The sequence below is a fragment of the Tilletiopsis washingtonensis genome (assembly GCF_003144115.1).
Source record: "Tilletiopsis washingtonensis strain MCA 4186 unplaced genomic scaffold FA09scaffold_21, whole genome shotgun sequence".
In the NCBI taxonomy this organism is placed as follows: Eukaryota; Fungi; Basidiomycota; class Exobasidiomycetes; order Entylomatales; genus Tilletiopsis; species Tilletiopsis washingtonensis.
The window spans coordinates 450542-474701 of NW_020312018.1; the positions used below are offsets into that span (position 1 = coordinate 450542).

Here is a 24160-nt window from a genome sequence, read left to right on the forward strand (position 1 = left end):
CATGCCGCAAAGGTGATGAGTGGTATATTGCTGGCTGTGCAGGCCAGGTGTCTATATGTCGCCGCTATGCAGCCTTGGTGCCGAAGCCGATGGCCGCGAGCTCGGGCGCGATATGCTCGTCGAATGCCCGGGCGCGCTCCAGCATGTCGGCCCACGGATCGCTCTCCGGCCCTGGCGGCGCGCCGTTGCTGCCGTCTGCCGTGTCTGCACCGCCCTCGTCCTCTGCCGCGAGCGCTGAGGCGCCTCCTGCGGCCGCGAGCTGGGCCGACGGTGCAGTCAAGACCAGCAGAAGTGCCGCCGGCGTCTGTATTGAGTAGATCATCGACGCTCCGAGCTGGGCAGGCAGCGCATCGTCAGCACTCGCACATCCAGCCAGCTTCGGCTTGCTTCACGCCGCCCTTGCTCTACGTGCACACACACTCACCTCAGTGTCGATCAGCACAGGCGGGCAGCGTGCGCCGGCGCTCGGCTTGGGCTCCTCGCGCCAGGCCTGCGTCGCAATCGCTGCCAGCAGGCGCGCCCGCTCGTCGCGGCCGATGCCGTCGCGCGCGTCGGGCGCGCCACGCATCAGCGCCGAGGACGGCGGGACGGCTGCTGGCCGTGCTGCATCTGCAGAGCTCTCTGCATCTTGCGGCGGCAGTGCGGCCGAGGCGTAGAGGAGGCCCGAGTCGGGCAGCGCGAGGAGCGCCAGGTCGCATGGCGCCACGAGGAGCGTCTCGAGGGCCGCGTGCACGGCGGCGGGGCGCAGCATGCCTGCGGTGGCGCAAGGGAGAGAGCGTGGCAGGGCTGGCTGAGTCTGCAGGCCCGTGCTGGTGGAGCTTGTGGGCCGCGCGCCGGGGGAGGTCGTGGTGGGAGGGAGACGAGCGTCGCGGCGCCTCGTCGCGGCGGTGTGCTAGCTTGGCGGGCGTGCGACCTGTTCCCACGGTGGGTGCTCGGTGCACGGCGGGCGCGTCATTGTGCGCGACACTGCCGAGGTGCCGCGGGCTGCTCCACCACGGCGGCTGGGCACAGGCCGCCGCCGGACCAGACCCCTGCGTGGCCGGCCGCGGCCGTGCGATGCGGGACCGCCGGCCACAGCCAGCACAGGCGCTGGGATGGTTGCTGCACCCTCTCTCCTCCCTCCATCTCCCGTGCGCCCGGCTCCCACCTCATCGTCAGGGACGTCTCCTCTGCAAGCGCTGTCTTCTGCGCCTCGGCCCCCTCTTGCTGCTCGCACGTGGCACACGTCGCCGCACACAGCTCTCTCCGGCCCGTGCTGCGCATCCACTCCACACCGACAGTCACTCCACGAGCGCAGCACCGCCGGCAGCTTCATCCCTTACGACGCACCCTCGCCTGCCTGCCTGTGCGCAGAGCCCGGCCGCGGCGCACGCCGCGCTGCCCGTGCGGCGTAGCCCGCCATGCTCGAGGGCGTCCTCGCGACAGTGCTCAACCGCTTCCTCGCGAGCTATGTTGATGGCCTGAACACGAGCCAGCTGAATGTGGGCATCTGGAGCGGCGATGTCAAGCTGCGCAAGTGAGTCGCTGCTGCAGCACGCGAGGGCACGCTCGAGGCTGCACAGACCACTGACGGGCGCCACAGCCTGCGGCTAAAGACGTCTGCGCTCGACAAGTTCCGCCTGCCGATCGATGTCAAGGAGGGCTACCTGGGCGATCTCACCCTCTCCATCCCCTGGTCCAACCTCAAGGGCAAGCCCGTGCGCGTGCTCGTCGAGAATGTGTATCTGCTCGCCGCGCCCAAGGAGGCGTCCGCCGAGGTCGATGAAGACGAGGAGCGGGAGCGTGCAGAGGCGGCCAAGCAGGAGAAGCTGGCGAACGCAGAGCTCCTCGGCGGCGGCAGCAAGGTCGGCGTCAGCGAAGGTGAGTAGCGTCACGGCCCCGGCGTGCCAAAGGTGCGCCGCCAGCAGCAGCGCTCATCTCTGCTGCTCTCAGAGGATGCGCAGAAGAACGAGAGCTTTACCAGCAGCCTGGTGGCCAAGATCGTCGACAATCTGCAAATCACCGTGCGCAATATCCGTGAGTCGTCTGCTCGAGAAGCGAGCGACTTCGTGCTGACTGCTCGCAGACGTACGATACGAGGACAAGCTGTCGAATCCAGAGGTGCGTGCGCGATACCTCTGGCTGCGCAGTGCAGCTGGCTGAGTCCTCCCTCGCGCAGCATCCCTTCTCGGCCGGTCTCACGCTCGCCGAGTTCTCTGCCGTCTCGACCGACAAGGACTGGAACCCGACCTTTGTGCAGAACAGCCGGGAGGGCACGCACAAGGTACGTTGATGCGCCCTGAGCCTCGCCCACTCAGCTGACATCTCCGCGCGCAGCTTGCTCGCCTCGAGTCGCTAGCAGCGTACTGGGACACTGACGCAGAGAGCCTGGCGGGCTTCGAGATCTCAGAGGCGCAGAAGAAGTTCGCAAGCCTCATTGCGCGCGATGGGCGCGTGCCGGAGCACCAGTACATCCTGAAGCCCGTGTCCGGAGCTGGTCGCGTGAGTGCAGCTGAGCGTCGTGCACGAGACGACGCTGACTGGGCGACATACAGCTCGTCATGCGCCGCGAGATGACGTCCGAGATTCCCAAGATGGACGCGCAGCTGCTGTTCGACCAGCTCGGCTTCACGCTCGACGACGAGCAGTACCGCGATGTGATCTCCGTCGCCGATCTGTTCCACTTCTACACGCGGCAGGCGCAGTACCGCCGCTTCCGGCCAACGGCAGAGGAAGTCGAGCAGAACCGTCCGCGGGCGCTGCTGCGCTTCGCCGGCCGGGCGATCCTGTCGGAGGTGCATGAGAAGCGCAAGGTCTGGACTTGGGACTACTTTGCGCAGCGGCGAGACGAGCGGCGAGAGTATGTGCGCCTCTTCAAGGTCAAGGAGACGGCCACGCAAAAAGCCAACCAGCACCAGGCCGCCGCGGCCGTGCCACAGAGCGACGAGGGCTCGCAGCTGCGGGACCTTGAGCGGCAGCTTGGATACAAAGACATCCGCTTCTACCGCTCGATCGCGCGGCACGAGCTGCGCAAGGAGCGCGCCGCGAAGCAGAAGGACCACCTGGCGCTCGGCCACTCCAGCTCCTCTGCTGCGCCGGCAGGCGACGGCGCAGGAGGGGGCGGCGGCGGAGGCGGCTGGCTCGGCTGGATCTGGGGCGGCGGCGGCCACCACAAGGGCGCAGCGCAGGACCAGCCCGGCATGCTCAACGACGAGCAGCGCAAGGAGCTCTACGATGCCATCGAGTGGGACGAGAGCATGGGCACGGACGCACTGACGCAGGCCGTCGACCTGCCGGGCGATGCGATGAAGCTGCGCCTCACCACGAAGCTGCAGACTGGCTCGCTCGCGCTGCGGGACCACTCGCGCGGCACCGAGATCCTGTCGCTCGTCTTCGACAGCCTGCAGGCCGACGTCAACCAGCGCGTGGACAACTTCGAGGCCGCCGTGTCGCTCGGCGGGCTGCGTGTGTACGACGGCACCACGGCCAACTCGCTGTACCCGCAGGTCGTGCGCGTCAAGGACGACGTGCTCGACATCCCCGGGCGCGAGAACAGCGGCAGCGGCACCGTCGAGCAGGCGGCGCACGAGGTGGGCAAGGAGTCGGACCCCGACAACCCGTTCTTCTACCTCAAATTTGAGAACAAGCCGCTCGACCGGCGCGCCGACAACGCGCTGACCGTGAAGATGCGCAGCATGGAGATCATCTACCACAAGTCGTACGTCGAGAACATCGTGCGCTTCTTCAAGCCGCCAGAGAGCGAGCTGGAGCTCATCGGCGCACTGATCGACGTGGCGAGCGAGACGATCGAGGGCATCCGCAAGGAGACGCGCGCCGGCCTCGAGAATGCGCTCGAGAATCACAAGACGATCGACGTCGTGCTCGACGTCAAGGCGCCAATCATCATCGTGCCCGAGGACGTCACCGCCAAGCAGTGCCAGCACATCGTGCTTGACGCCGGCCACATCGCCGTGCGCTCCGTGCTTGCCGACCAGAGCGCGCTGGACACGGTGCGCAGCAAGCAGCACAAGCAATACGACGAGGACGACTACCGCCAGCTCGAGTCGCTCATGTACGACCGCTTCTTCGTCAAGCTCGAGAGCATGCAGCTCGTCATGGGCCCCGACATCGAGACGTGTCTGCGCAGTCTGGCCGTCGACTCGCCGAGCCACGCGTCGCATCTGCTCGAGCGCATCAACCTCGACTTTACGCTGCACAACTCGATCCTGCCCAAGGCGCCGAATCTCACCAAGTTCAAGATCACCGGCCACCTGCCGACGCTGCGTGTCAACTTCTCTGACCGCAAGTACAAGGCGCTGATGCAGGTGATCGACGTGGCGATCCCGAACTTCGACGACGAAGAGCCGACGAGCGGCCAGCTCGAAGAGGTGCTCGAGAGCCGCGGCGGCACCGACGGCGACGCGGTCGCTGCCGACCAGGAGCGCGAGCAGCGGCGGCGCAGCCAGCAGCACTCGCAGTACGCGTCTGCGGCAGCGGGCGACGAGCCTGCGAGTGGCAACACGCTCGACCAGGCCGCGCTGGACATCAACAAGGTGCGCCGGCAGCGCATCGCCAGTCAGATGCGCGGCGGCGGCGACGAGTATCTCGTGGATGACCAGGACGACGAGGACGAGGCGGAGTTCCAGGATGCAGAGGATGACACCGCCGATGTGAGTAATGCTGTTCGCGCTGAGGATCCAGCCTGTGCTCATCCCCCATTCGCAGCGCATCAATGCGCACCAGAAGACGTTTGAGCTGCACTTTGTCGTCGACAGCCTGCAGGGCTCGATCTACAAGTCGAACGCCGACCCGACCAAGCCCGACCGCCTGCTCGTCGAGGCCAACTTCGAGGGCTTCTTGTTCCACCTCGCCGTGCTGCCGTACCACATGGAGATCGATGTGGGCCTGCGCAGCCTCGAGCTCGAGGACAAGATCGTGGACCAGGGCCAGGCCGTCTTCAAGCACCTGATGACGTCGAAGCCCGTGCACGACGGCACACGTGCCTCCTCGACGTCATCGTCCATGAGCAGCGCGAGCCCGACCAGCGACCGCGACCTCGTGCGCGTCAAGTACGTTCGCGTGCAAACCAACTCGCCTGAGTTCCAGACGGTCTTCGAGGGCATCGACCAGTCGATCAGCATCGAGCTGTCGACGATCAACATCATGCTGACGCGCGTCAGCGTGCTCGTCGTGTACGACTGGATCATGACGACGTTCGTGCCCGAGGAGCCTGCTCCGCCGACGAAGCCTGCCCCCGCCGCCGACGATGGCGCGCCGGCTCGCTCGGGCAAGGAGGTGGCACAGCAGCCGCTGGCGGACGGTCTGGCGCGCAAGGAGATGCTGCGCGTGCGCGTCAAGCTCACGTCCATCGTCCTGCGTCTCAACAACGAGGGCTCTCTGCTCGCCACGCTGACGCTCTCGACGGCCGACGTGGCCGTGCTGCTGCGCGGCAACACGCTGCGCGTCGCTGCCCGCCTCGGCTCGCTCTTGCTGGTCGACAATGCGCCGCGCGAAGGCAAGTCGCGCGGACAATTCCGCAAGCTGCTCTCCATCGACGGCGACGAGCTGGCCGACTTCACCTACGAGACGTTCGACGAGCTCGACAGCGTGACCTACCCCGGCTTCGACACGGCCATCTGGCTGCGCAGCGGCTCGCTGCGCTTCACGTTCGCCGAAGAGCCGATCCGCGACCTGCTGCAGTTCTTCAGCAAGTTCGCTCGGATGAAGGAGGTCTACGACGCCGCAACGCAGGCAGCCAGTGCGCAGGCGTCGCAGCTGCAGGCGCGCGCCGCCAAGCTGCACTACGACGTGGTCATTAAGACGCCCATCGTCAGCATCAGCCGCGGTCAGGGCTCGTCGGACGTGCTCACGGCGAATCTCGGCGAGATCTACGCGCACAACACATTCCCATCGCAGGCGGACGGGCGCACCGTCACTCAGGTCGAGGCCGGCCTGCGGCACATCCGGCTCGCCTCGCGCATGCGCTTCGGCAGCCAGGAGTACCACCTGCAGATGATCGACGACGTCAACATCTCAGTCGACATGACACAGCGCGAGCACCTGCCCAGCGACGGCACTGGGCCCGCCACGTCGGCGCCGTCGCCGGCACGCGGCAGCAACGATGGCGAGCAGGCGGTCACCGCGTCCAGCTCTGCCGACGAGCCCGACATGCAGATCGTCGCGCGCATGTCGGACGTGCAGATCAAGCTCACGGAGCAGCAGTACGGCTTCATCATGGCGCTGACGCAGGCGATCCCGCGGGCGTTCGCCATCGAGACCGACGACGACGTCGACGCAGACAACGCCGTCTCGTCTATCCCCTCGGTCAGCGCGACGCCGACGGCACGTACGCCGCCCGCGCAGCAGGAGCCCCGCAGCGACGCGCACCATCCCGGCGCCTCCGCAGGCGTGGACCTGCTGCCTGAGCTCGGCCTCGTCGGCCACACCGCAGACGGCAGCCACGTGCAGCTGCACGCCACGCTGGACCTGCTCTTCAGCGTGCAGACGATCAACCTCGAGCTCTACAGCGCTGCCGCCACCGCGCAGGATACGCTGCACAACGCCAGCCTGGCGCGCTTCGCCCTCAACGGCTCGGAGGTGAAGCTCAAGATGCTCTCGGACTCGAGCCTCGAGGCAGAGGTCGCGCTGAAGAGCTTCACTGTGTCGGACACGCGCCCGGACAAGGAGACCAAGTTCCGCGAGATCATCCCGGCCGTGCGCCATGACGGGCACCAGTTCATGCTCAGCTACACTGCGAGCGGCGGGCCCGACAGCACCGCGCTTGCGCTCGTCACGATCGACAGCCCAAAGGTCATCTTCTCGCTCGATCCCGTGTTTGCGCTGCTCGGCTTCTTCATGAGCGCCTTCAGCGAGGCCGACGCGCAGATGGCGCAGGACTCGCAGCGTGCCGCAGCCTCGGCAGCCGCGGCCGAAGGCGCACTGGGCGACAACGGCGCAGCTGCGACGCGCAAGCGCGCCGAGGCCGCCTCGAAGCGCGGCGGCAAGAGCCTGCAGTCTGCGCATACGCAGCCCAGCGCAGCCTCCGAGCCGAGTCAGAATGCGCCGGCGCAGTCGACGATGTCCTTCCGCGTCAACATCGTGGACCCGACGATTATCCTGCTCGCCGCGCCCGAGCGCAGCGACACGGACGCCATCGTGCTGTCCATCCGGCAGGTGCTCATGTCACAGCAGGCCATTATGGCGCTCAAGGTAGACCAGTTCGGGATGTTCATGTGCCGCATGGACAAGCCCAAGGAGTCGCTGCGCTTCCTCGACAACTTCGACCTGACCATGTCGCTCGACAGCCGCGGCACGGGCTCGCGCCAGGTCACCAGCATCGAGATCGACGTTGAGCCGCTCGTGCTGCGTGTCTCGTACCGCGACATCATGATGGTGCGCAGCCTCTTTGCCGCAAACCCCGGCCTTGCTGACCTGTCGCGCCTGCTCTACCGCAGATCTCCTCCGTCGTCAACAAGGCCATCGAGCTGTCTGCCCAGAGCGGCAGCAGTGGCGAGGATGCCGCCTCGGCAGCCAAACGACGCGAGCCCTCGACGGCCAGCGGCGTGTCGCTTGACTCGACCCGGGCGCTCTCCCCACCTGGCCGCGCCTCCTCTGGTGGCGGGCGGAGCGGCGAGCGGCCGACCGAAGCGCAGGTCATCGTGGCAAAGGAGATTGTGCGTCTCAGCTCGCGTCTAGAGCCTGTCCCACAGCCTGCTGACTCCGTGCTGCCTGGTACAGCTCAAAGCCGATGTGGCGGGCCTGCAGCTGATCCTGATCGGCGACATCCACAGCCTGCCGATGCTAGACCTGAACCTGCGCAAGTTCTCGGTCGACGTGCGCGACTGGTCTGGTGATGTGAGTGCCTCGTCACTGGCACGCGTGTCGCGGTACTGACGTGGGCGCCGCCATCGCAGATGCGCATGAAGACGTCGATCGGCATGTACATCAACTACAACAACCTCTCCCGCTCGCACTGGGAGCCGCTGATCGACCCCTGGGTCGTCGACTTTGCCATGGAGACGGCAGAGGGCTCGTCAGTCATGACGGTGTCCTCGAAGCGGCGCCTCGAGATCAACGTCACCACTACTCTGATTGAGACGTCGCTCACGACGGCTGCGATCATGGGCGACGACAGCATCCAGGCCAGCGCCGTGCGCGATCAGACGGCGCCGTTCAAGATCTGCAACCGGACCGGCTACCGCATCTCGCTGTGGCCTGAGAATGACGATCGCCGCGCCAAGGTCTCTGCCACGCATTTGGACGACAGCACGGACACGCCCTGGCGCTTCGATGACTGGAAGTCGATGCGGGAGGTGAGTGGTTGCGGGTGTGCGCTTGTGGCCGCGAGCTGAGCATGCGTCTCGCAGCACTCGATGGAGTCGGGCGGCAACATGCTCTCGCTGCAGATCGAGGGCATGCCCTGGGAGCGCATCAAGCACGTCTCCGTCGACCGCGAGGGCGAGTCGATCATCAACCTGCGGCCAAAGCTCGACAAGGTGGCGCACCGGCTGCTGTGCGACGTCAAGCTCGTCGACAACGTCAAGGTGGTCACCTTCCGCTCGGCGTTCAACATCGAAAACCGCACGATGGTGCCGGTCGAGGTGGTCGTGCTCGACGCCGACGGCGAGCTCTCCTCAATCATCCGCCACATGGACCCCGGCGAGGATTGCCCCGTGCCGATCGAGGCGGCGTACCACAACCGCATCAGGCTGCGTCCGGACCGTGAGTGCCGAGCTGCCGCAGCCGCGGAGCATCTGCTTACCCTTCCTGCTGCAGCTGGCTTCGAGTACAACTGGTCGTCCGAGAGCGTGGGCTGGCAGGACCTCGTCAAGCGCTCGACGCGCACGCTCACGTGCGAGGCCAACGCCAGCGGCGAGGCGCCGTTCCGCTTCCAGTGCTTCACGATCTGCGACAAGCAGGACCCGATGAGCCGCGTGTACCCGCGGCTGGCGCTGCGCCTGCGCGCCCCCGTCGAGGTCGAGAACCTGCTGCCGTACGACATTCAGTACCGCATCTTCGACCGCAACCTGAACGTGCGTGCTGCCTGCCGCTGGTCCAGTGGCACGTCACTGACCTGCCTCACCTGCAGCACAACTGGAGCAGCTACCTGCGCAAGGGCGGCGTGTCGCCGATCCACGTCGTCGAGCTCTCGCACTTGCTGCTGCTCAGCGTCGACATTCAGTCCTCTGTCTTCTCGCCGTCCGAGTTTGCCATCATCGCCACGGACAACGGCGACGACTTCCCCGTCGAGAAGACGCTCACGCTCGCCGACGCCGAGAACCTGAAGCTCAACCTGCGCCTGCACTACTTCAAGTATCCGGACAGCGGCGGCGCCTTCAAGGTGCAGATCTACGCGCCGTACATCTTCATCAACCAGACGGGCCTGCCGTTTGCGCTCAAGACGAAGAGCTGGCTCGGCGGCGCGAAGCTCGTCGCGGGACAGGAGCAGGGACAGGTGGCTGACCTGCGCCGCGAGCCCGACCCCTTCCTCTTCTCGCACAACTCAAACGACCGGCGCAACCGCGTGCTGCTGCGCGTCGGCGACTCGGCGTGGTCGAAGCCGCTCTCGTTCGAGGCAATCGGCTCGGAGAGCGAGGTGGTCATCGCCTCGTCGTCGAAGAACGAGGAGATCCATCTTGGCCTCGAGGTTCAGGACGGCCTCGGCAAGTTCAAGCTGTCCAAGGTTGTCAAGCTGACGCCGCGCTACCTCGTGCGCAACAACCTCGACGAGCCGCTGAACCTGCGCGAGGCGGGTGCCGCCGACTACCACACGGCCGAGCCGGGCAAGCGCATCCCGCTGCACTTCCTGCGCGTGGGCGCGTCGAAGCAGATGACGCTCGCCTATCCGGGCGTGAACAACAAGTGGACGGCGCCGTTCAACATCGAGGACATCGGCAGCGTGCACCTGCGCATCGCCAAGGCGGGCGACCACCAGCACCTCATCAAGGCCGAGGTGCTGCTCGAGGGCCCCACGATCTTCATCTCGCTCAGCCTCGAGCGCGGGCCGTGGCCATTCATGCTGCGCAACGAGAGCGACCACACGATCACGTTCATGCAGGCCACCGAGCGCGAGGGCTCTGATCGCGATGGACACGGCGCGCGTGACGAGGCCGTGGGCAAGCGCTACGAGCTCAAGCCGCGCTCCAAGATGAAGTACGCCTGGGACTACCCGGCGATGGGCAGCAAGCTCATCCGCCTCGTGGCCAACGGCAAGGAGCGCAGCGTCAACATCCTCGAGATCGGTACCCTGGTGCCGTTCAAGTTCCCGTCTGCCGACGGCCGCGGCAACCGCGTCATCAGCCTGGACGTACGCGCAGACGGCGCGACGCAGACGCTCGTCATCTCGCCGTGGTCGGAGGAGAAGAGCGGCTTCCGCCTGAAGCGCCAGAACTCGACGTTCTCGCGCTCCGACACGGTCAGCTCGTCGCGCACCGACGCCGGCTTCGAGGCGATCGACGTGGACAGCGGGCCGAGCTCGACGTTCAACGTCGAGTTCGAGGGCGTGGGCATCTCGATCATCAACCGCAGCGTGCAGGAGATCGCCTACGTCAGCTTCCGCGGCCTCGAGATGCACTACACGCAGTCCGAGCGCGCCGTCTCGATCGGCGTCGTGTGCAAGTGGATCCAGATCGACAACCAGCTCTTCGGTGGCCTCTTCCCCATCGTGCTGTACCCGGCGGTGCTGCGCGACGGCAAGGAGCTCGACCAACATCCCGTGCTGCAGCTGAGCTGGATCGCCAGCCGCGACGAGACGCACGGCGCGCAGATCGTCAAGTACGCCAGTGTGCTCCTGCAGGAGATCAGCGTCGAGCTCGACGAGGACTTCCTCTACGCCCTCATCGACTTCTCGAAGCTGCAAGGTGCCTCGTGGCAGAAGGACGCGGCGAGCGAGAGCGACTTCGTCGAGGACCCGCGCGAGATTCCCGAGCCCAAGGGCGTGCACGGCCAGGCCGCCGACACGTACTTCGAGGTGAGCGTGCTGGTGGCGGCGTGTGGTGCTGCAGCTGACGCAGCCATCCTCAGGTCCTGCACCTGCAGCCGTTGGCGATCAACCTCAGCTTCATGCGGACGGATATGCGCACCGACCGCGCCGAGGAGCGCGTCGGCAGCCGCAACCCAATTCTGTTTGCGATCAACGCCATCTCCATGGCGCTGGGCAACCTCAACGAGGTGAGTGTCTCGGCGCGCGCAGGCGTGGTGCAGCACTGACGCAGCAGCACAGGCACCGATCCGTCTCAACGCGCTCGTCATCGAGAATGTCCGCCTCTCGTCTGCCGTGCTGCAGGAGCGCCTCATCACGCACTACACCCAGGCACTCATCGGGCAGCTCTACCGCGTCATGGGCTCGCTGGATGTGATCGGCAACCCGGTCGGCCTCTTCAACAACGTGTCCGGCGGCTTCGTGGCCCTCTGGTACGAGCCCTACCAGGGCCTCGTGATGCACGGCAACAAGGAGCTGGGCCTCGGCATCGTGCGCGGCGCGAGCGCGTTCGCCAAGGGAGCGGTGAGTGCTGCTGGTTGTGGTGCACCAGACGCAAGCTGATGCATCACGCTCCATCCAGGTCTTTGGTGTGACGGACTCGGTGTCGAAGGTGACGGGGTCGATTGGCAAGGGCCTGGCGGCCGCGACGATGGACCCGGAGTTCCAGTCGCGGCGCCGCATGACGCGCTTCCGCAACAAGCCCAAGCATGCGCTCTACGGCATCACTGGCGGCGCCAACGCCTTCTTCACGAGGTGAGCCCCTCGGCGCGAGGCGATGGCTACACGTGCTGACGCTCTTTGCGCCACAGCCTCACGTCGGGCCTGGCCGGCGTGGCACTCAAGCCGATCGAAGGCGCAGAGCGTGGCGGGGCTCTCGGCTTCGCCAAGGGCCTGGGTGTCGGCCTCGTCGGTGCCGTGACGAAGCCGCTGGTGGGCACGTTCGACTTTGCCTCGTGAGTGTGCCGACAGCAGAACAGGAGATGGGGCACTGACGGTCCCTGGCGCAGAAACCTGACCGAGGGCGTGCGCAACACCACGGTCGTCTTCGACCAGAACGAGATCGACCGCGTGCGGCTGCCGCGCTTCATCGCTGCCGACGGCATTGTGCGTGCTCGCCGCGGATGCGAGCTGTGACACGAGGCTGACTCACGCAACCGCAGGTGCGCCCGTACTCTTCGCGCGAGGCGCTGGGCCTGACGTGGCTCAAGAACGTCGACGACGGACGCCTCATGAAGGAGAGCTACGTCGCGCACGTCGACGTCGGCGGCAGCGGCGGCGGCGACGCCGTCGTCATGCTGACGCTGACGCGCATCCGTGAGTCGGCCTTGCGCCTCGGCTCTGCGGCCTCACTGACACGCTCTACCGCCAGTCTTTGTGCGCACGCTGCGCCTCAAGGTGGCGTGGGAGGTGCCGCTGTCGGACCTGTCGAGCATCTCGCTCGAGAGCGAGGGCATTGCCCTCGTGCTGCGCGGCGGCGTCGCCGGGCCCTTCCTGGCGCTGTCCGACCTGGGCACGCGCAACTTCATGTTCCGCAGCATCAGCCGCGTCGTGCAGGCGTACAACGCCCAGCACACGCAGTGATGCAGGCGCCCCTCCGCTCTGCTGCCGTCACCGTGCTCCCTGTCGTCTCTCATCGCTGGTCGTGTAATTCAGAGAATCAGTCATGAGCGCGGCGTTGCACAGTGGGCGATGCGAGAGAGCTATGCTCCTCGACCTCGGCGGAGGCAGTGCTTCGCGCAGCCGCCGTCCTTGCGATGTGCGTGTCGGTCGGTGCCGGAAGAGAAGCGTCTCCAAGCCACATTGCCGCAGCACCACAGACCCAGATCGAAAGTGGGCCTGAGCGGCGAGCTCGAGGTTGGCGGAAGCGCTCGAGAGGCACTCACTCCGCCGGCGAGCGCACGTGCGCTGCTCTCGCTGCCTGAAGCTGGCCGCGGCCGTGGCGCCGGATCCAGCAGACAGGCGGCGTGCCCGTACCGCCGGGCCGGGTGCGGACGCCTCGCGCCGTGCAGCGCCCCCACTCTCATGTCTGCTGTGCGCCGCTGTTGCCGCCGCCGCGCCGCGCTGCACCTGCGCCTGCCGCCTGCCGCTGCATGCCTCCCGCTCGCCGCTTTCGCTGCAGCCGGCACGCAGCCCACCCGAGATAGCAGCACGCTCCAGCAGCGCAGCGTTCCGCCAGCACCAGATGCATGAATCTGCTTGCAGAGAAGCAGCATCAGTTGCAGCATCAAAGAGGTGACTGAGGCGTCGGCTGCGGCGAGTGCGAGGGCTAGCTGGGAGGAGCCGTGATCCACAGGTGCCCGCCGACACAGCGTGGGAGCAGAGGGCGGAGATCTGGCGGGGCGGCGCCGGTGCAGTTCATGTCGCGGAGCTGCCTGCACGCGCGCTGAACGCTGCAGCGGTTGAGTCGAGGAACAGCCGCGCTTGCTCCTCCTTCTCGCCCACATCCCTGCACTCTCCGCGCCCGCCATGTCCCAGTCACCACTTGTCGACCCGCCGCAGCGCGGCACGCTCTCGCTCGCGTACCGCCGCAGCGTGCTGGCGCTGCAGTCCGCCGTCGGCTGGGACTCGCAGGAGGGCGAGACCGCCGAGCGCGAGGGCGACGCCGGCCCCAGCCGCAGCGCCACGGCCGGCCAGGGCCAGTACGGCAGCGTGCTCGACCTGCCGCCGGAGCGCCGCGTGCCGCGGCCCAAGGCTGTCAAGAGCCAGGTGCGCGTCGAGGCCAAGGTGTGGTTCGCCAACGAGGTGCGTGCGCGGGGGGTGCGGCGGCCCGCGATCGCGCCTGCTCACGTCCCGTCTCGCAGCGCACCTGGATCTCGTGGCTGCGCGTGTCTGTGCTGCTCGGCTCCTTCTCGCTCGCCCTCTTCAACTCGTCGTCGTTCTTCGAGCACCACCGCACGCCCGACATGCCCGGCGGCACGCCCGGCCCGGAGATCCCGCGCGGCCCCAACCCCGACACGGTCCGCACCTTCGGCCTCGTGTACGCGCTGATCAGTGTCTCGACGCTTGCGTGGGGCCTGTTCAGCTACCAGCGGCGCGTGACGATGATCAAGAATAAGTGGGCGGGCAGCTTCGGTGAGCCTAGCCAGCCGTGCGCGTCTGTGTGCGCTTGCTGACCTGTGCTCAGACGACCTGATCGGCCCGCCGGTTATCTGCGTTGCCCTCTTCATCGCTGTGCTGCTGAACTTCATCGTGCGGGGTGAGTGTGACCGCAGCGCCCTGACAGAGGGGCCGCAGGCTCATCGCAGGGCCTTCTCGCACAGTGCAACAATTCAACGCGCTCTGAGCGTCTCTGCGTCTCGAGTGTACCCGTTGGCTGCGTTTTTCGAATGCAAGATCTGTGTAATTTCGGCTTATGCGCGGCCGGCGCAGGCGTCGTATGTCAGGACGGCGTCCAGGATGACCTGCGCGCCGTCCGCGCTGGAATGGCGGACGCGGCACGTCAGCGCAGCATCGTCCTCGATCAGGTGCGCAGACTTGCCAGGCTTCGGGGCTCGACCACTCGCGTGGGTTGTGGGTGATGCCGTCGCGGGACGGGACGAAGACCATCGTGGTGGGGCACGCACTGCCGGCGGCGGCCTGTGCGGTCGAGCAGCTGTGCGGGAGGGTGTTGAAATAGCGCGCCGGCATACTGGATACGCGTCTTCGGTGCACTCACGAGTCGTGACCGGCGCCGCTGTAGACGTCCATGGCGGCGTCTGCACCCACGGTGCGGACAGCAGCTTCGCGCACAGCGTCGATGCAGGCCGCATTGAAGCGGATCTCGGGGCTCTCAAACTCGGTGCGCCACTCGATGGCGCAGCCCTGCGTGCTGGGCTCGCTCGTCACGTCGGCAGCAGCGCTGCGGATGTCCGCAATGAGGCGAGACAGCTTCTCGCCCGACGCGTGTCTGACGTCGAGCGTGAAGACGACGCTCGATGGCAGCGTGTTGATGCTGCCAGGCTCGGCAGAGATTATGCCGGTGCTGGCGAGCCCGCTGTGCTTGCGTGCCAGCTGGTGCGCACGGTCGATGATGCGCGCCGTGGCAAGCATGGCGTCTGCGCGGGCATCGAGCGGCGTGGTGCCCGAGTGGTTCGCCTGCCCGCGCACGGTCAGCGTGAACCAGGAGTACGCCTGGCCGCCGAGCACGACGCCGATGCGCTTGCCGGCGCGCTCGAGAATCGGCCCTTGCTCGATGTGCAGCTCAAAGTGGGCCGCGAGCGGATTGGCCTGGTGACTGCAGGTCACGTCGCCGAGGTAGCCGCCGCGCAGCAGCTCGGCCTTCAGCGTGACGTCCGGGCGCTTGACGTCGCGAAGCGCATGGAAGTCGTCGAGCTGTGCCGTGCCCGCCCAGACTGCCGACCCGCACAGGCTGCGCGGAAAGCGCGCGCCCTGGAGGGTGAGGCGGGTCAGCCAAGGCCAAGACCACGGCGCACGAACCTGCATCACTGCACGCACCTCCTCGTTTGTCCAGTTGACGAGCGCCAGCGGGTGCTCCGTCTCTACGTTGTTCTCGTACAGCACGCGCATCATCTCAAGGCCGGCATGGATGCCGAGGATGCCGTCGTAGCGGCCGGCTGCTGGCTGTGTGTCCAGGTGCGAGCCGACGGCGATCGGCGGTCCCTCCCTCCTGCAAGCGGTGACACATGAGCCCGAGTGCTCGCCTGCGCTGCGAAAAGTGCACCTCACCGCCCCTTGCGCTTGAAGAACTGGTTGCCCATGGCATCGACGGCCTCGTGGCAGCCGAGCGCCTGCATCTCGGTAGACAGCCAGCGGCGGGCCGCGAAGTCGGCGTCGTCGAGCGTAAGGCGTGCCATGCCCGTCTCGCGCGGGTCGCTGCCCCAGCGGAAGGCAGCGCCCCACTTGCACGAGTCGTGCAGCGAGGTGTTGAGGCGCTCGGGCGAGATGCGCTGCGAGCCGGGCGTGTAGGCGCGCACCGCAGCACTTCTGGCAGCCAGACCATGACGCCGCAGCGCCGTGCGGCCGAGTGCGAGGCACAGCATGCTGCCGGTCTCTCGATGCGCAGTGCGATGTCTGTGCGCAGCTGAGCTCTTGCTTGATGAGCCGGGAGCCGCGTTGAAGATTCACCGTGGCCGCGGCTTGAGGTGGGATGCGAGACGCTCCAAGTACGACGCTGCAGCAGCCTGCGGCGTCGAAGCGCAGCCGTGCGGGGAGGAGCGGCTCTTGGCGCAGGACGCGGCGCCACTTTACGCGGAGACGCGTCACGCGCGCGCCTTCGCGCGCGGCGCCGGCGGGCCGCGGCTCGAGTCCAACACCGCCGCGCCTGTGCCGTAGCGCGCGTGCTCTGCGATGCGGGCCCGCCGCACCTTCCCGCAGCTCCACATCAACCCAGCACCACTTCGCGCCGCCCGCCGCTCTTCACCCGGCGCACGCACGCCCTGCGCCACTCGCAGAGAGAGCGGCGCACCGCCACGCCGGCCGCCACCTCGCTCTCACTCTCCCAGCCCTCCCGGGCTCGCGCCCCTCACGCCGCCCGTGTCGCAGCGGCGCCTGCCGCGTGCTTGCGATGAACGCCACCAACTCCCAAGGTGAGCAGACCCTGCCGCGTCTGTCGAACGCACTCTCACCAGATGTACAGGCGTCTTGGTGCCGCTCGAACCGCCCACGCTCGGCGTCTTCTCGGCTGCGTCGCCGCCACTGTCGCCCACGTCCGAGCCCGACGACTTCCCGCCCACGCCGCCCCAGGCACACGCCGCTGCTGCAGTCGTCGGTCTCCAGGCGCCCTCGCGCCACTCCACCGCCGGTCCGTCGCACTCGCCCGGTCGCGCTGCCGATGCGGGACCCAGCCTGAGTGGCGAGAGCGTCATGAGCCGGTTCCCCGAGAGCAGTGGCATCGGCAGCGTCGACGACAGCGGCCGCGCAGCTGGAGCGCGCGCCGGCTCGCTCGTGAGAGGCACATCCACTGCGGGCTATGCTGGCACCACAGCCACCGAGGGTGAGACGCCGCAGACGACGTTCTACTCGCGAGGCGGCTCGGGCAAGCCGCTTGTGCAGCAGTCGCCTGCGACGGCCGCCGGCTCCGGGCAGGTGGCCCCGGCGGCTAGCCGCGCGGCGACGCTGTCGGCGCAGCCCAAGGAGGCGCGCGCTTCGTCTGCCGCAGAGGCGGCTGCTTCTGCATCGCGCAAGGTTGCCACCCCTGCGGCAGCGGCAGGGCCGGCAGCCTCTGGCGAGAGTGCGGCTTCGTTTCGATCAGGCCGCGTGGTCACGCCCCCGCCGCGCACCGAGAAGAAGAAGACCTCCACCGGCCAAGCGGCCAAGGACAGCGCGTCCAAGTCGTCGGCTCCTACGAAAGCTCCGGCGAAGACGTCAAGCGGCCGAGCGACTGCGGACAGCGCCTCCAAATCATCGGCTTCTACGAAGGCTCTGGCGAAGGACGCCGAGCTCGCTGCATCTCTCGCAGCGGCCGACGAGGGCAGGCCGCCTCGCAGAGCAGCCAGTAAGGCTGCGAACTACGCACCCGACGTAGACAAGGACGGCAACCCGCTTCCAAAGGCGCGTAGCTCTGCCGCGGCGGCCGGACCGTCAGCCGATGTGCGCACGACACGCCAGCAGGAGAGTAGTGCAGCCACTTCGGGAAGGACGCAAGCGGCGGATGGACGTCGGACCAAGCAGCGCACGATTGTGCTCAGCTCGGAAGATGAGTCGTCCGGTGGTGAAGAGGCGAAGGGAGCGAAGGTCAGTGCGTGTCTGACTCCGTCTGCGGCAATGACTGACAGAGGCATTCCCCCAGGCGACAAGCCGCAACTCAAGCGCCGCCAAGGCTCAGAGCACCGTGTCGAGATCGAGCCATCCCAGCGAGGCGAACGCCCCCAAGGGCTCGACCTCGTCAAAGCGCGGCCGTGCAGAGAACGACGACGACGAGACGGACGAAGACGAGCGTGTTCAGCCTAACAGACGCCGCCCAGTGCCAGCGAAGGCAACTTCAGGCAGCGCACGAAGCGCGAAAGATGCGCAGGCCAGCAGTCGTGCGTTCGTCATTGCCGACGACGCGCCGGACAGTGGCGATGGCGAGGATCGCGAGGGCGACAGCAGTGCGCACGAAGACGATGCAGCGCGCGCTCGGCAGCCAGAGGGCCGTGGCCAACGCACCAAGAAGCCGTCGAGCCGCCTTGAGGCGACTAACGCCGGAGCTCAGGCAAGCTCGAAAGGCGATCAGTCTCGGGCCGGTTCCAGCAGATCGGCCGCGCTGGTGTGCGTCGAAGTAGACGTCTCGCGCCCGGCGAATCGCTCCGCTGCAACGAAGAGCACGGCTGCGACAGGCCGCACGGAGCCGGCGTCCCGCCTGCCGCTGAAGGCCGGCGGCAAGGATGGCCCAGCTGCGCAGCCCGTCGAAGTCGCACAAGCCGCGGCCTCGGAGGCGCAGAGCGCAAAGGCCGGCGCTGAGAGATCCAAAGCGGCCAGAACGTCGCCGCGCAAACGCAAGGCGTCGCCTGCGAAAGCCTCGCCTGCGAAGGCCCCACCGCGCAAAACCGCGCGCAGGGGCGCCAAGACGGTGCCGGACTCTGACGCGGATGAGGCAGAAGAGGACGATGAGATGGCGACGCCGGAGCAGCCCGTCAGCGCGCCCAAGGTAAGCAGGTGTCTCGCTCGGCCGAAGTGCGGACACTGACTCATACTCTCGCCTGACCAGACGCCTGCTGCTGCCGTTGTGGCATCTCCGTTCAAACAAGCAGACACCCCGTCGGCTGGTTCGTCAGCTGACGCTGGCGCGAGCACGATGCTGCGTACACCTGCGAGCAAGAGCACGGCCGGGTCCAAGGCCGGCGATCTGCACAACGCGGCCGAAGCCACGCGCTCATCGCTGGCGAACCGTCCGTTCAAGACGCCCACGATGAGCAGGACTGACGGCGAGTCTGCGGGCGGCTCGAGTCTGCGGCGCTCTTTCAGCGGCAAACGTGAGTGCTGGCGCGGCAGTCCTGGCAGTGCGCCTCATTCTGACGAGAGCACACAGCCTTAGCTGCGCTGGTCGGCGCTTCCGGTGGCCACCGTCGGCCGGGCCTCGGCAAGCGTAGCTTTGTGCCGCCCCTGCACGCCAACCGCAAGGCCGCACCTGCGCCGCGGGCACCTCTGCTTGTCAAGAAGACCAAGGCAGAAGAGCGCGCCGAGGCCGAGCTGATGCTCGACTCCGACGAGGAGCGCGAGCGCGCTGCCGAGACGCCGTCGCAGCGCATGCGTCGCAGGATTCGCGAGGCGGAGGAAGAGCCCATGGAGCCGCCGGCCGGCTGGGCCACCGCCAAGTCGAAGCCGGGCGCAGATGCGGGCCACTCGCGCAGCGCGGATCTGAGCTGGGGCGGCGACGAGGGCGCCGACCACGCCGTCGAAGACTACGACTAGCCGCCAGGCCTTCATCACGGGGCCTCGCTGGCCGGCGCTTTCACCACTCTCTCTCCTCTCTCTCCATCATGTACATCACGATACCACGTGTGCAACCCACAGTTTTCCATTGCCGTGGCCGCCTCGTGCCGGCTCAGCCAGGGTGCGCTTCGACGACCGCTGCCGCGGCAGGTGCACGTTGCGTGCACGCCAATGCAGCGCCTCTTTGTGCCGTCTGCCCGGACTAATTTAGCGCGTCACGCGAACCCTCGGGCGGCCAAGTAGCCCCATGGCCCGTCCACACGGCGCACTCGAGCCTGAGAAGCGCAGCCGGCGCACACTCGACAGGTAGCTTGCAGACCCCCTGACAGTCGCCGGAGCTTCTTGGCCGCTGGCCTGTATGTAGTCTGACTGCGCAGCCCGCATCTCACTCGGACCCTCACGCCGAGCTTCATAAGCAAGCCGGCTGGACGCATCCCCGCTGCCATCCCCATCGCTGCTGCTGACCTGCTCTGTCATGCTGTCTCTTCGTACTCTGCTCTTCGCTGCCCTCGCAGCCGTCACTGCGGCATCGGCCGCGACGGTCACCTTCGACTGCTCGAGAGGTGCGTCGCTCTGGACCGCGAGCCGATCGCTGGAACGCTGACCTGGCTCCACCGCCGCAGTGCCCAACATCTGCTCGTAAGTTCTGCGCACAACTGCAGCACGGCAGGCGCTCACCGTATCTCTCTGCTAGCAACGACTGCTACGCCATCAGAGTGCGCATCGCGGCAGTCGTCCTTGCCAGCCTCTCGCTGACGCACCTGCACAGTGCCTCGGCAAGCCCACTACGCTGACGCGCAACTCGCCGCAAGCGGAGGACAACCGCGACGCCAACGCCTGTCGCAGTCCCAACCGCTGCTCTGGCAACCCGTCCGACAGCAACAGCTGCGATGAGTACCCTTTTGCTTCGACAAGTCAAGGTGCGTCGCTCGCAGCACCAGCGAGGGCGATTGTCGCTGAGGCACTTCTTCCCGCAGGCGGCGCAGGCGCCAGCACCCGGTGCGTGCCGAGCCAAGAGAACAGCAGACAGGGCGGCACCCTCTCCTCCTTCTACACGTGAGCTGCGGTGCCCTGAGCCACACCACAGCGCTGGAGCCTGACGGTGCGACGCAGGCGCAACTCTGTCGCGAACGGCGACTCGTACTCTGTCGCGTTCTCGAATGCCTCGGGCCTGCAGTACTGCAGCGGTGAGCCGTGCGGATGACCAGCTGTAAAGCTGATGCTGACGACGCGGCCCAGGCTCGTGCACAAACTCGGGCAACCAGCTCGTCCGCCGTCTGCCGGCCTTCGCTGCGCGCCAGGAGACCTCCATCGTGCAGACACGCAAGCTGCTCCTCGCGTCTGGCGAGGAAGCGCTGATGTTTGAGCCGGTCTCCGCCCGCGGCTCGCTGAACCGCATGGTTAACCAGACTGTGGACCTGCGCGAGGAGGCCGTGCGCGTCGTTGCCGTCCTCTGATGTGTCGCGCCGCGGCGAGTCGCAAATCTATCATTCATCAGCTCTATCAGATGTGCCGCGGCGGCACGGTGAGCGTGCTGCCGAAGGACGTGTCGGCCGGCTCTGCCAGGCTGCTGTCCGTGTTGGCGCTGCTCGGCTCGTCGGCGGTGTCCTCGTCGTCGCTGTCGCGGCCCGTCTCGACCCACTCCCACTGCAGTCCGATCGCCCGGATGTCGCCTCCCGGCGCCAGGACGCCCGACTTGCGGAAGTCGAGCTCGGCGGCGCTGAGCCGCACCTCTGTCGGCCCGCGGCGCTGGTTCGGGCGGTGACCGTAGGGGTCCTCGAAGCTCGGGATGAGCCACGCCCAGCACGCTGCGGCGACGTCCGGCAGCTTCGCATGCGTCGCGCCCGTCCTGCCAAGCAGCACCTTTACGCCAATCTCACGATCTGCGTCGACGATGATGCCGTGCTCGTCGTCGGAGGCGGTCATGGAGTGCAGGCGGCGCATCGAGTCGGCCGGCGAGCGCGAGGAGTACGGCGTGTTCGCGTACGGCGATGCGTGCGAACTCGTCGTCTGCGAGCGCTGGCGCTGCGGCGTGAAGCCGCCGGCTGCGGCTCGTCCGGCGTCGTCCGATTGCGAACGTCTGGGCCCGGCGGCGTGCAGATCCTCAGAGGCGCCTCGCAGTCCGCCGTGCGACTTGGTGCGCGCGCCGAGCGCCGGGTGCAGGCTCAAGCTCGAGGCTGCTGCTTGCAGGTTGACCGTGCTCCTGCTTGCGTTGTACGGCGAGTTGGCGACGAATCGCGGAGATGGGGGAAACGTCGGGTTGGAGCAGTCGAACTCGTAGCTGACCAGTGCCGGTCCTGCGCCCGCATCGCCGATGCGCTCGCGGCCTGCTTCGCGGAGCAGCGCGCAGTAGTTGAGCTGCGAGGTGACCTGCTTCTTGATCTTGCCGTGCGACTCCTTGGCCGCAAGAGCGACGTCCTTCTCGTTGTCATCGTCCCACCAGAACTCGCGGGCGCGCACCGCCTCGGCGCGGACGTCAATGCCCCACTCGCCCACGCCCGTCTCGTTGCCGTGCTGGGCAAGGCGCTCGCGGCGCGCCTGCTGCTCAGCAGCCTCTTTCCAGCGCTGCTCTTCGCGGCGGTGCGCCTTTTCGCGCGCGCGTGTAGAGTTGAGCAGGCCGGCGGCCTCGAGCGTCTCTTCGTCGGCGCCAGGCAGGGCCGGGGCGATGGCACCGGGGTCGCACAGGCGGAACGCAGCTCTGCGCCTTCTCGCTCCGCGTTCCCACGCTGAAAGGCGGTCGGCGAGGCGGTCGTCGTACCGCATGAGCTGAACGCTCAGATTCTCGGCGCTCATGGCGTCGCGCGAGCTGTCGGCGGTGCCTGCGCGCTCGACCCAGACGCGAGTGATGCGGACGAAGCGTTTCAGCGGCCGCGGCTGGAAGGCGTAGAGCGACATGCGAGGGTCGTTGCCGGCGAGCAGGCGGCCCCAGTAGCCGAGCCAGCGACGCTGACTCGGGATCGAGATGGCCAGGTGGGGCGCAGTCGGCTCAACAAAGTCCTCGTCGCCCGACGACGGAGGCCGCTCCTCGTCTCTGCAGTAGACTGACGACGTGCGCGGCGGAATGTGCAGGGGCGACAGAGCCTCGCGGTTCGCCTGGCCGTTCACGTGCTTCTCGTCGTCGCTGCTGCCAGAGCGCGTGTGGCCGTCTGCGCTTCGGTCGCGCGAGACGTCGGCACTACCTGAGTCGCCCGCAAGTCCAAGGCAGTCGGACGACTTGCCAGCCGGGCTGACACCCAGGGCGCGCAGGTCTTTGCGCGCGTGCGATGGGGAGGACGAGCCGGCCGAGGGCAAGCTGTCGTGGCTGAGCTTCCTCTCGCGTGGCGAAGCAGGCGAGAGCGGCGTGAGCCCGTTCTTGCGGCTCAGGGTGAAGCTCGGGCGCCGGAGCAAGCTTCCTGCTCGCGACCGAGGCGGAGATCGTGCGGGCGAGTTGGGGCCGCTCTTGGAGCGCATCGGGGAGCCCGACTTGGCACGCGAGTCCGCCATGTGGCCTGCAGCTGCGCCGGCGCGCTGAGCTTGCGAAGGCGATTTGGGCTTCAGCCGCCGGGCCGTGTGCATCTCGAAGACAGCTCGGAGGCGCTCCGCCACCGCCTCCTCCTTCGTGGGAGTGCCTGCCTCCATGGGTGAGCCCACCGTGCGCTGATCCAGCGCATCGTGCTCCGTCGATGCGTTCCGTGAGACACTAGGCCGGCGTCTGGATGCGCCTGCGCCAAATGTGCTTGAGCTCGTGGACTTGGCCGAGAAGGGCTCGGATGGTGCGCCGACTGCGCGGCCGCTCGTCACGTTCATGCCATCACTCGCGTCGGCGGCGCCGGTAGAGATGTTCGGCAGAATGGGCAGCGAAAGAAGGTAGGCCACGCTCATAGTGCCCGAGCGGCCCTTGCCCGCTGAGACGTACGCGCATCAGTGGAGCCCTTCAGCGCACGCCTGCGCGAGCGCACTCACCCTTGCAGTGCACGACGCCCACGTTGCGCTCATCCTCGCCCAGCCAGGCGGTCATGTCGGCCACAAAGAGCGGGATCATGCTCAGAGGCGGCGGGTGGTGGTCGGGAAAGGGATAGCGCGAGACGCGGCCGTCAAACTCGTCCGCCTCGTCTGTGATGCTGTGAGCCGGGGCAGGGCGCACGCAGCTGGACTCGCACTCACATGTGTTCTCGGTGCGCGGCACCAGGTTAAAGATGCGGTAGTGCTCGCCGTGCTTGGTGTCGAGGAAGCGGCGCACGTGGCGGCGGTTGTTGCGGTACAGCACCTCCACGCCCGAGCCGGGCCACGCCATGATGATGAGCCGCGGCGTCAGGTACACCAGGTCGAGATCCGTGCCCGTCTCGGCATCGACGGTGCGCGCCTTTGCGCCCGACACGAGGTGCCTCAGCGACTTGATGCCCGGCATGCTGCGCTGCGAGTGGCTTCGAGGGATGCAGATTGCCGAGAATCGCCGGAGCAGAGAGGAGCGCGCGCACTAGCCAGAGTGCAGCTCGACAGTCTTTGCGAGAGAGCGTTGCTGCGCGGTGCAGCGAGAGGTGGGGATACGCAGAGGATGTGGTGGTCGAGAAGATGCAGCAGCAGTTGCGGACACGCCGAGCTTTGGCGCCGCCGCGTGCCAATCAAGGGCGGTTGCGCGGTTCGATGACGACAGCAGCACTGGACACAGAGTGCGTGCGCGAGGCGCAGCGCGGCGTGGCGGTGCGGGTGCCAGCAGCAGGTGCCCTGCGGCAGCGGGATAGAAGCGGACGGGGGCCCAGATGGATGGGGTCAGGAGGCAGGTCCGGAGCGCGCCGGCAATCGCACGACGGCGGAGAGGTGCTCGCCGCGCGCGCTGCGGGCCCGCCCGGCGTCCCGAGCTGGGGTCGG

General features: G+C 67.5%; 7 protein-coding genes across 7 annotated transcripts; 4 read left to right on the top strand and 3 right to left on the bottom strand.

Annotated features, from left to right (window-relative positions):
- Positions 1–4: 4 nt before the first annotated feature.
- On the bottom strand, positions 5–849 carry FA09DRAFT_332034 (hypothetical protein). The gene is made up of 2 exons (XM_025743286.1): positions 425–849; positions 5–334 (listed from the first exon to the last, which is right to left on the bottom strand). The coding sequence occupies exons 1-2, from the start codon at positions 749–751 to the stop codon at positions 65–67; spliced, it is 597 nt and encodes a 198-aa protein (XP_025595999.1). The 5' UTR covers positions 752–849; the 3' UTR covers positions 5–64.
- Positions 850–1114: 265 nt separating this feature from the next.
- FA09DRAFT_332036 (hypothetical protein) lies at positions 1115–12868 on the top strand. The gene is made up of 21 exons (XM_025743287.1): positions 1115–1516; positions 1583–1860; positions 1933–2016; positions 2066–2100; positions 2159–2263; positions 2317–2481; positions 2535–4649; positions 4705–7371; positions 7434–7652; positions 7717–7833; positions 7893–8291; positions 8346–8700; positions 8755–9011; positions 9068–10948; positions 11002–11148; positions 11201–11482; positions 11541–11713; positions 11770–11913; positions 11968–12064; positions 12121–12274; positions 12330–12868. Exons 1-21 carry the CDS (start codon positions 1401–1403, stop codon positions 12539–12541), a joined length of 10002 nt encoding a protein of 3333 aa, XP_025596000.1. The 5' UTR covers positions 1115–1400; the 3' UTR covers positions 12542–12868.
- A 160-nt stretch (positions 12869–13028) lies between these two features.
- Positions 13029–14465, top strand: FA09DRAFT_332037 (hypothetical protein). Its single transcript, XM_025743288.1, has 4 exons — positions 13029–13702; positions 13762–14032; positions 14085–14156; positions 14221–14465. Exons 1-4 carry the CDS (start codon positions 13427–13429, stop codon positions 14241–14243), a joined length of 642 nt encoding a protein of 213 aa, XP_025596001.1. The 5' UTR covers positions 13029–13426; the 3' UTR covers positions 14244–14465.
- On the bottom strand, positions 14311–16094 carry FA09DRAFT_344273 (amidase; the record flags this gene model as incomplete). Its single annotated transcript, XM_025744646.1, has 5 exons — positions 15626–16094; positions 15395–15566; positions 14616–15328; positions 14439–14552; positions 14311–14377 (listed from the first exon to the last, which is right to left on the bottom strand). Exons 1-5 carry the CDS (start codon positions 15937–15939, stop codon positions 14311–14313), a joined length of 1380 nt encoding a protein of 459 aa, XP_025596002.1. The 5' UTR covers positions 15940–16094.
- Positions 16095–17191: 1097 nt separating this feature from the next.
- FA09DRAFT_138378 (hypothetical protein) lies at positions 17192–19409 on the top strand. The gene is made up of 4 exons (XM_025739115.1): positions 17192–17636; positions 17688–18527; positions 18588–18852; positions 18909–19409. The coding sequence occupies exons 1-4, from the start codon at positions 17487–17489 to the stop codon at positions 19289–19291; spliced, it is 1638 nt and encodes a 545-aa protein (XP_025596003.1). The 5' UTR covers positions 17192–17486; the 3' UTR covers positions 19292–19409.
- Positions 19410–19566: 157 nt separating this feature from the next.
- On the top strand, positions 19567–20769 carry FA09DRAFT_362765 (hypothetical protein; the record flags this gene model as incomplete). Its single annotated transcript, XM_025745508.1, has 7 exons — positions 19567–19875; positions 19936–19951; positions 20007–20028; positions 20082–20232; positions 20290–20368; positions 20426–20499; positions 20552–20769. The coding sequence occupies exons 1-7, from the start codon at positions 19788–19790 to the stop codon at positions 20767–20769; spliced, it is 648 nt and encodes a 215-aa protein (XP_025596004.1). The 5' UTR covers positions 19567–19787.
- Positions 20614–23806, bottom strand: FA09DRAFT_138420 (hypothetical protein). Its single transcript, XM_025739116.1, has 3 exons — positions 23456–23806; positions 23255–23404; positions 20614–23196 (listed from the first exon to the last, which is right to left on the bottom strand). Exons 1-3 carry the CDS (start codon positions 23697–23699, stop codon positions 20816–20818), a joined length of 2775 nt encoding a protein of 924 aa, XP_025596005.1. The 5' UTR covers positions 23700–23806; the 3' UTR covers positions 20614–20815.
- Between the last annotated feature and the right edge of the window lie 354 nt (positions 23807–24160).

Excerpts from the sequence above, each read along its gene's own strand:
- FA09DRAFT_138378 (XM_025739115.1), top strand. The coding sequence starts at position 17,487 with ATGTGCGCACGACACGCCAGCAGGAGAGTAGTGCAGCCACTTCGGGAA. Across the intron at positions 18,528-18,587 it reads AGCCCGTCAGCGCGCCCAAG|ACGCCTGCTGCTGCCGTTGT; the intron begins GTAAGCAGGTGT and ends TCGCCTGACCAG. Across the intron at positions 18,853-18,908 it reads GCGCTCTTTCAGCGGCAAAC|CCTTAGCTGCGCTGGTCGGC; the intron begins GTGAGTGCTGGC and ends GAGAGCACACAG.
- FA09DRAFT_332034 (XM_025743286.1), bottom strand. The coding sequence starts at position 751 with ATGCTGCGCCCCGCCGCCGTGCACGCGGCCCTCGAGACGCTCCTCGTG. Across the intron at positions 335-424 it reads CTGTGCTGATCGACACTGAG|CTCGGAGCGTCGATGATCTA; the intron begins GTGAGTGTGTGT and ends CTGCCTGCCCAG.
- FA09DRAFT_138420 (XM_025739116.1), bottom strand. The coding sequence starts at position 23,699 with ATGCCGGGCATCAAGTCGCTGAGGCACCTCGTGTCGGGCGCAAAGGCG. Across the intron at positions 23,405-23,455 it reads GCCGCGCACCGAGAACACAT|ACGAGGCGGACGAGTTTGAC; the intron begins GTGAGTGCGAGT and ends ACAGCATCACAG. Across the intron at positions 23,197-23,254 it reads GGGCGTCGTGCACTGCAAGG|CGGGCAAGGGCCGCTCGGGC; the intron begins GTGAGTGCGCTC and ends CGTACGTCTCAG.
- FA09DRAFT_332037 (XM_025743288.1), top strand. The coding sequence starts at position 13,427 with ATGTCCCAGTCACCACTTGTCGACCCGCCGCAGCGCGGCACGCTCTCG. Across the intron at positions 13,703-13,761 it reads AGGTGTGGTTCGCCAACGAG|CGCACCTGGATCTCGTGGCT; the intron begins GTGCGTGCGCGG and ends CCCGTCTCGCAG. Across the intron at positions 14,157-14,220 it reads GCTGAACTTCATCGTGCGGG|TGCAACAATTCAACGCGCTC; the intron begins GTGAGTGTGACC and ends CTTCTCGCACAG.
- FA09DRAFT_332036 (XM_025743287.1), top strand. The coding sequence starts at position 1,401 with ATGCTCGAGGGCGTCCTCGCGACAGTGCTCAACCGCTTCCTCGCGAGC. Across the intron at positions 7,372-7,433 it reads CGTACCGCGACATCATGATG|ATCTCCTCCGTCGTCAACAA; the intron begins GTGCGCAGCCTC and ends GCTCTACCGCAG. Across the intron at positions 11,914-11,967 it reads GGCACGTTCGACTTTGCCTC|AAACCTGACCGAGGGCGTGC; the intron begins GTGAGTGTGCCG and ends TCCCTGGCGCAG.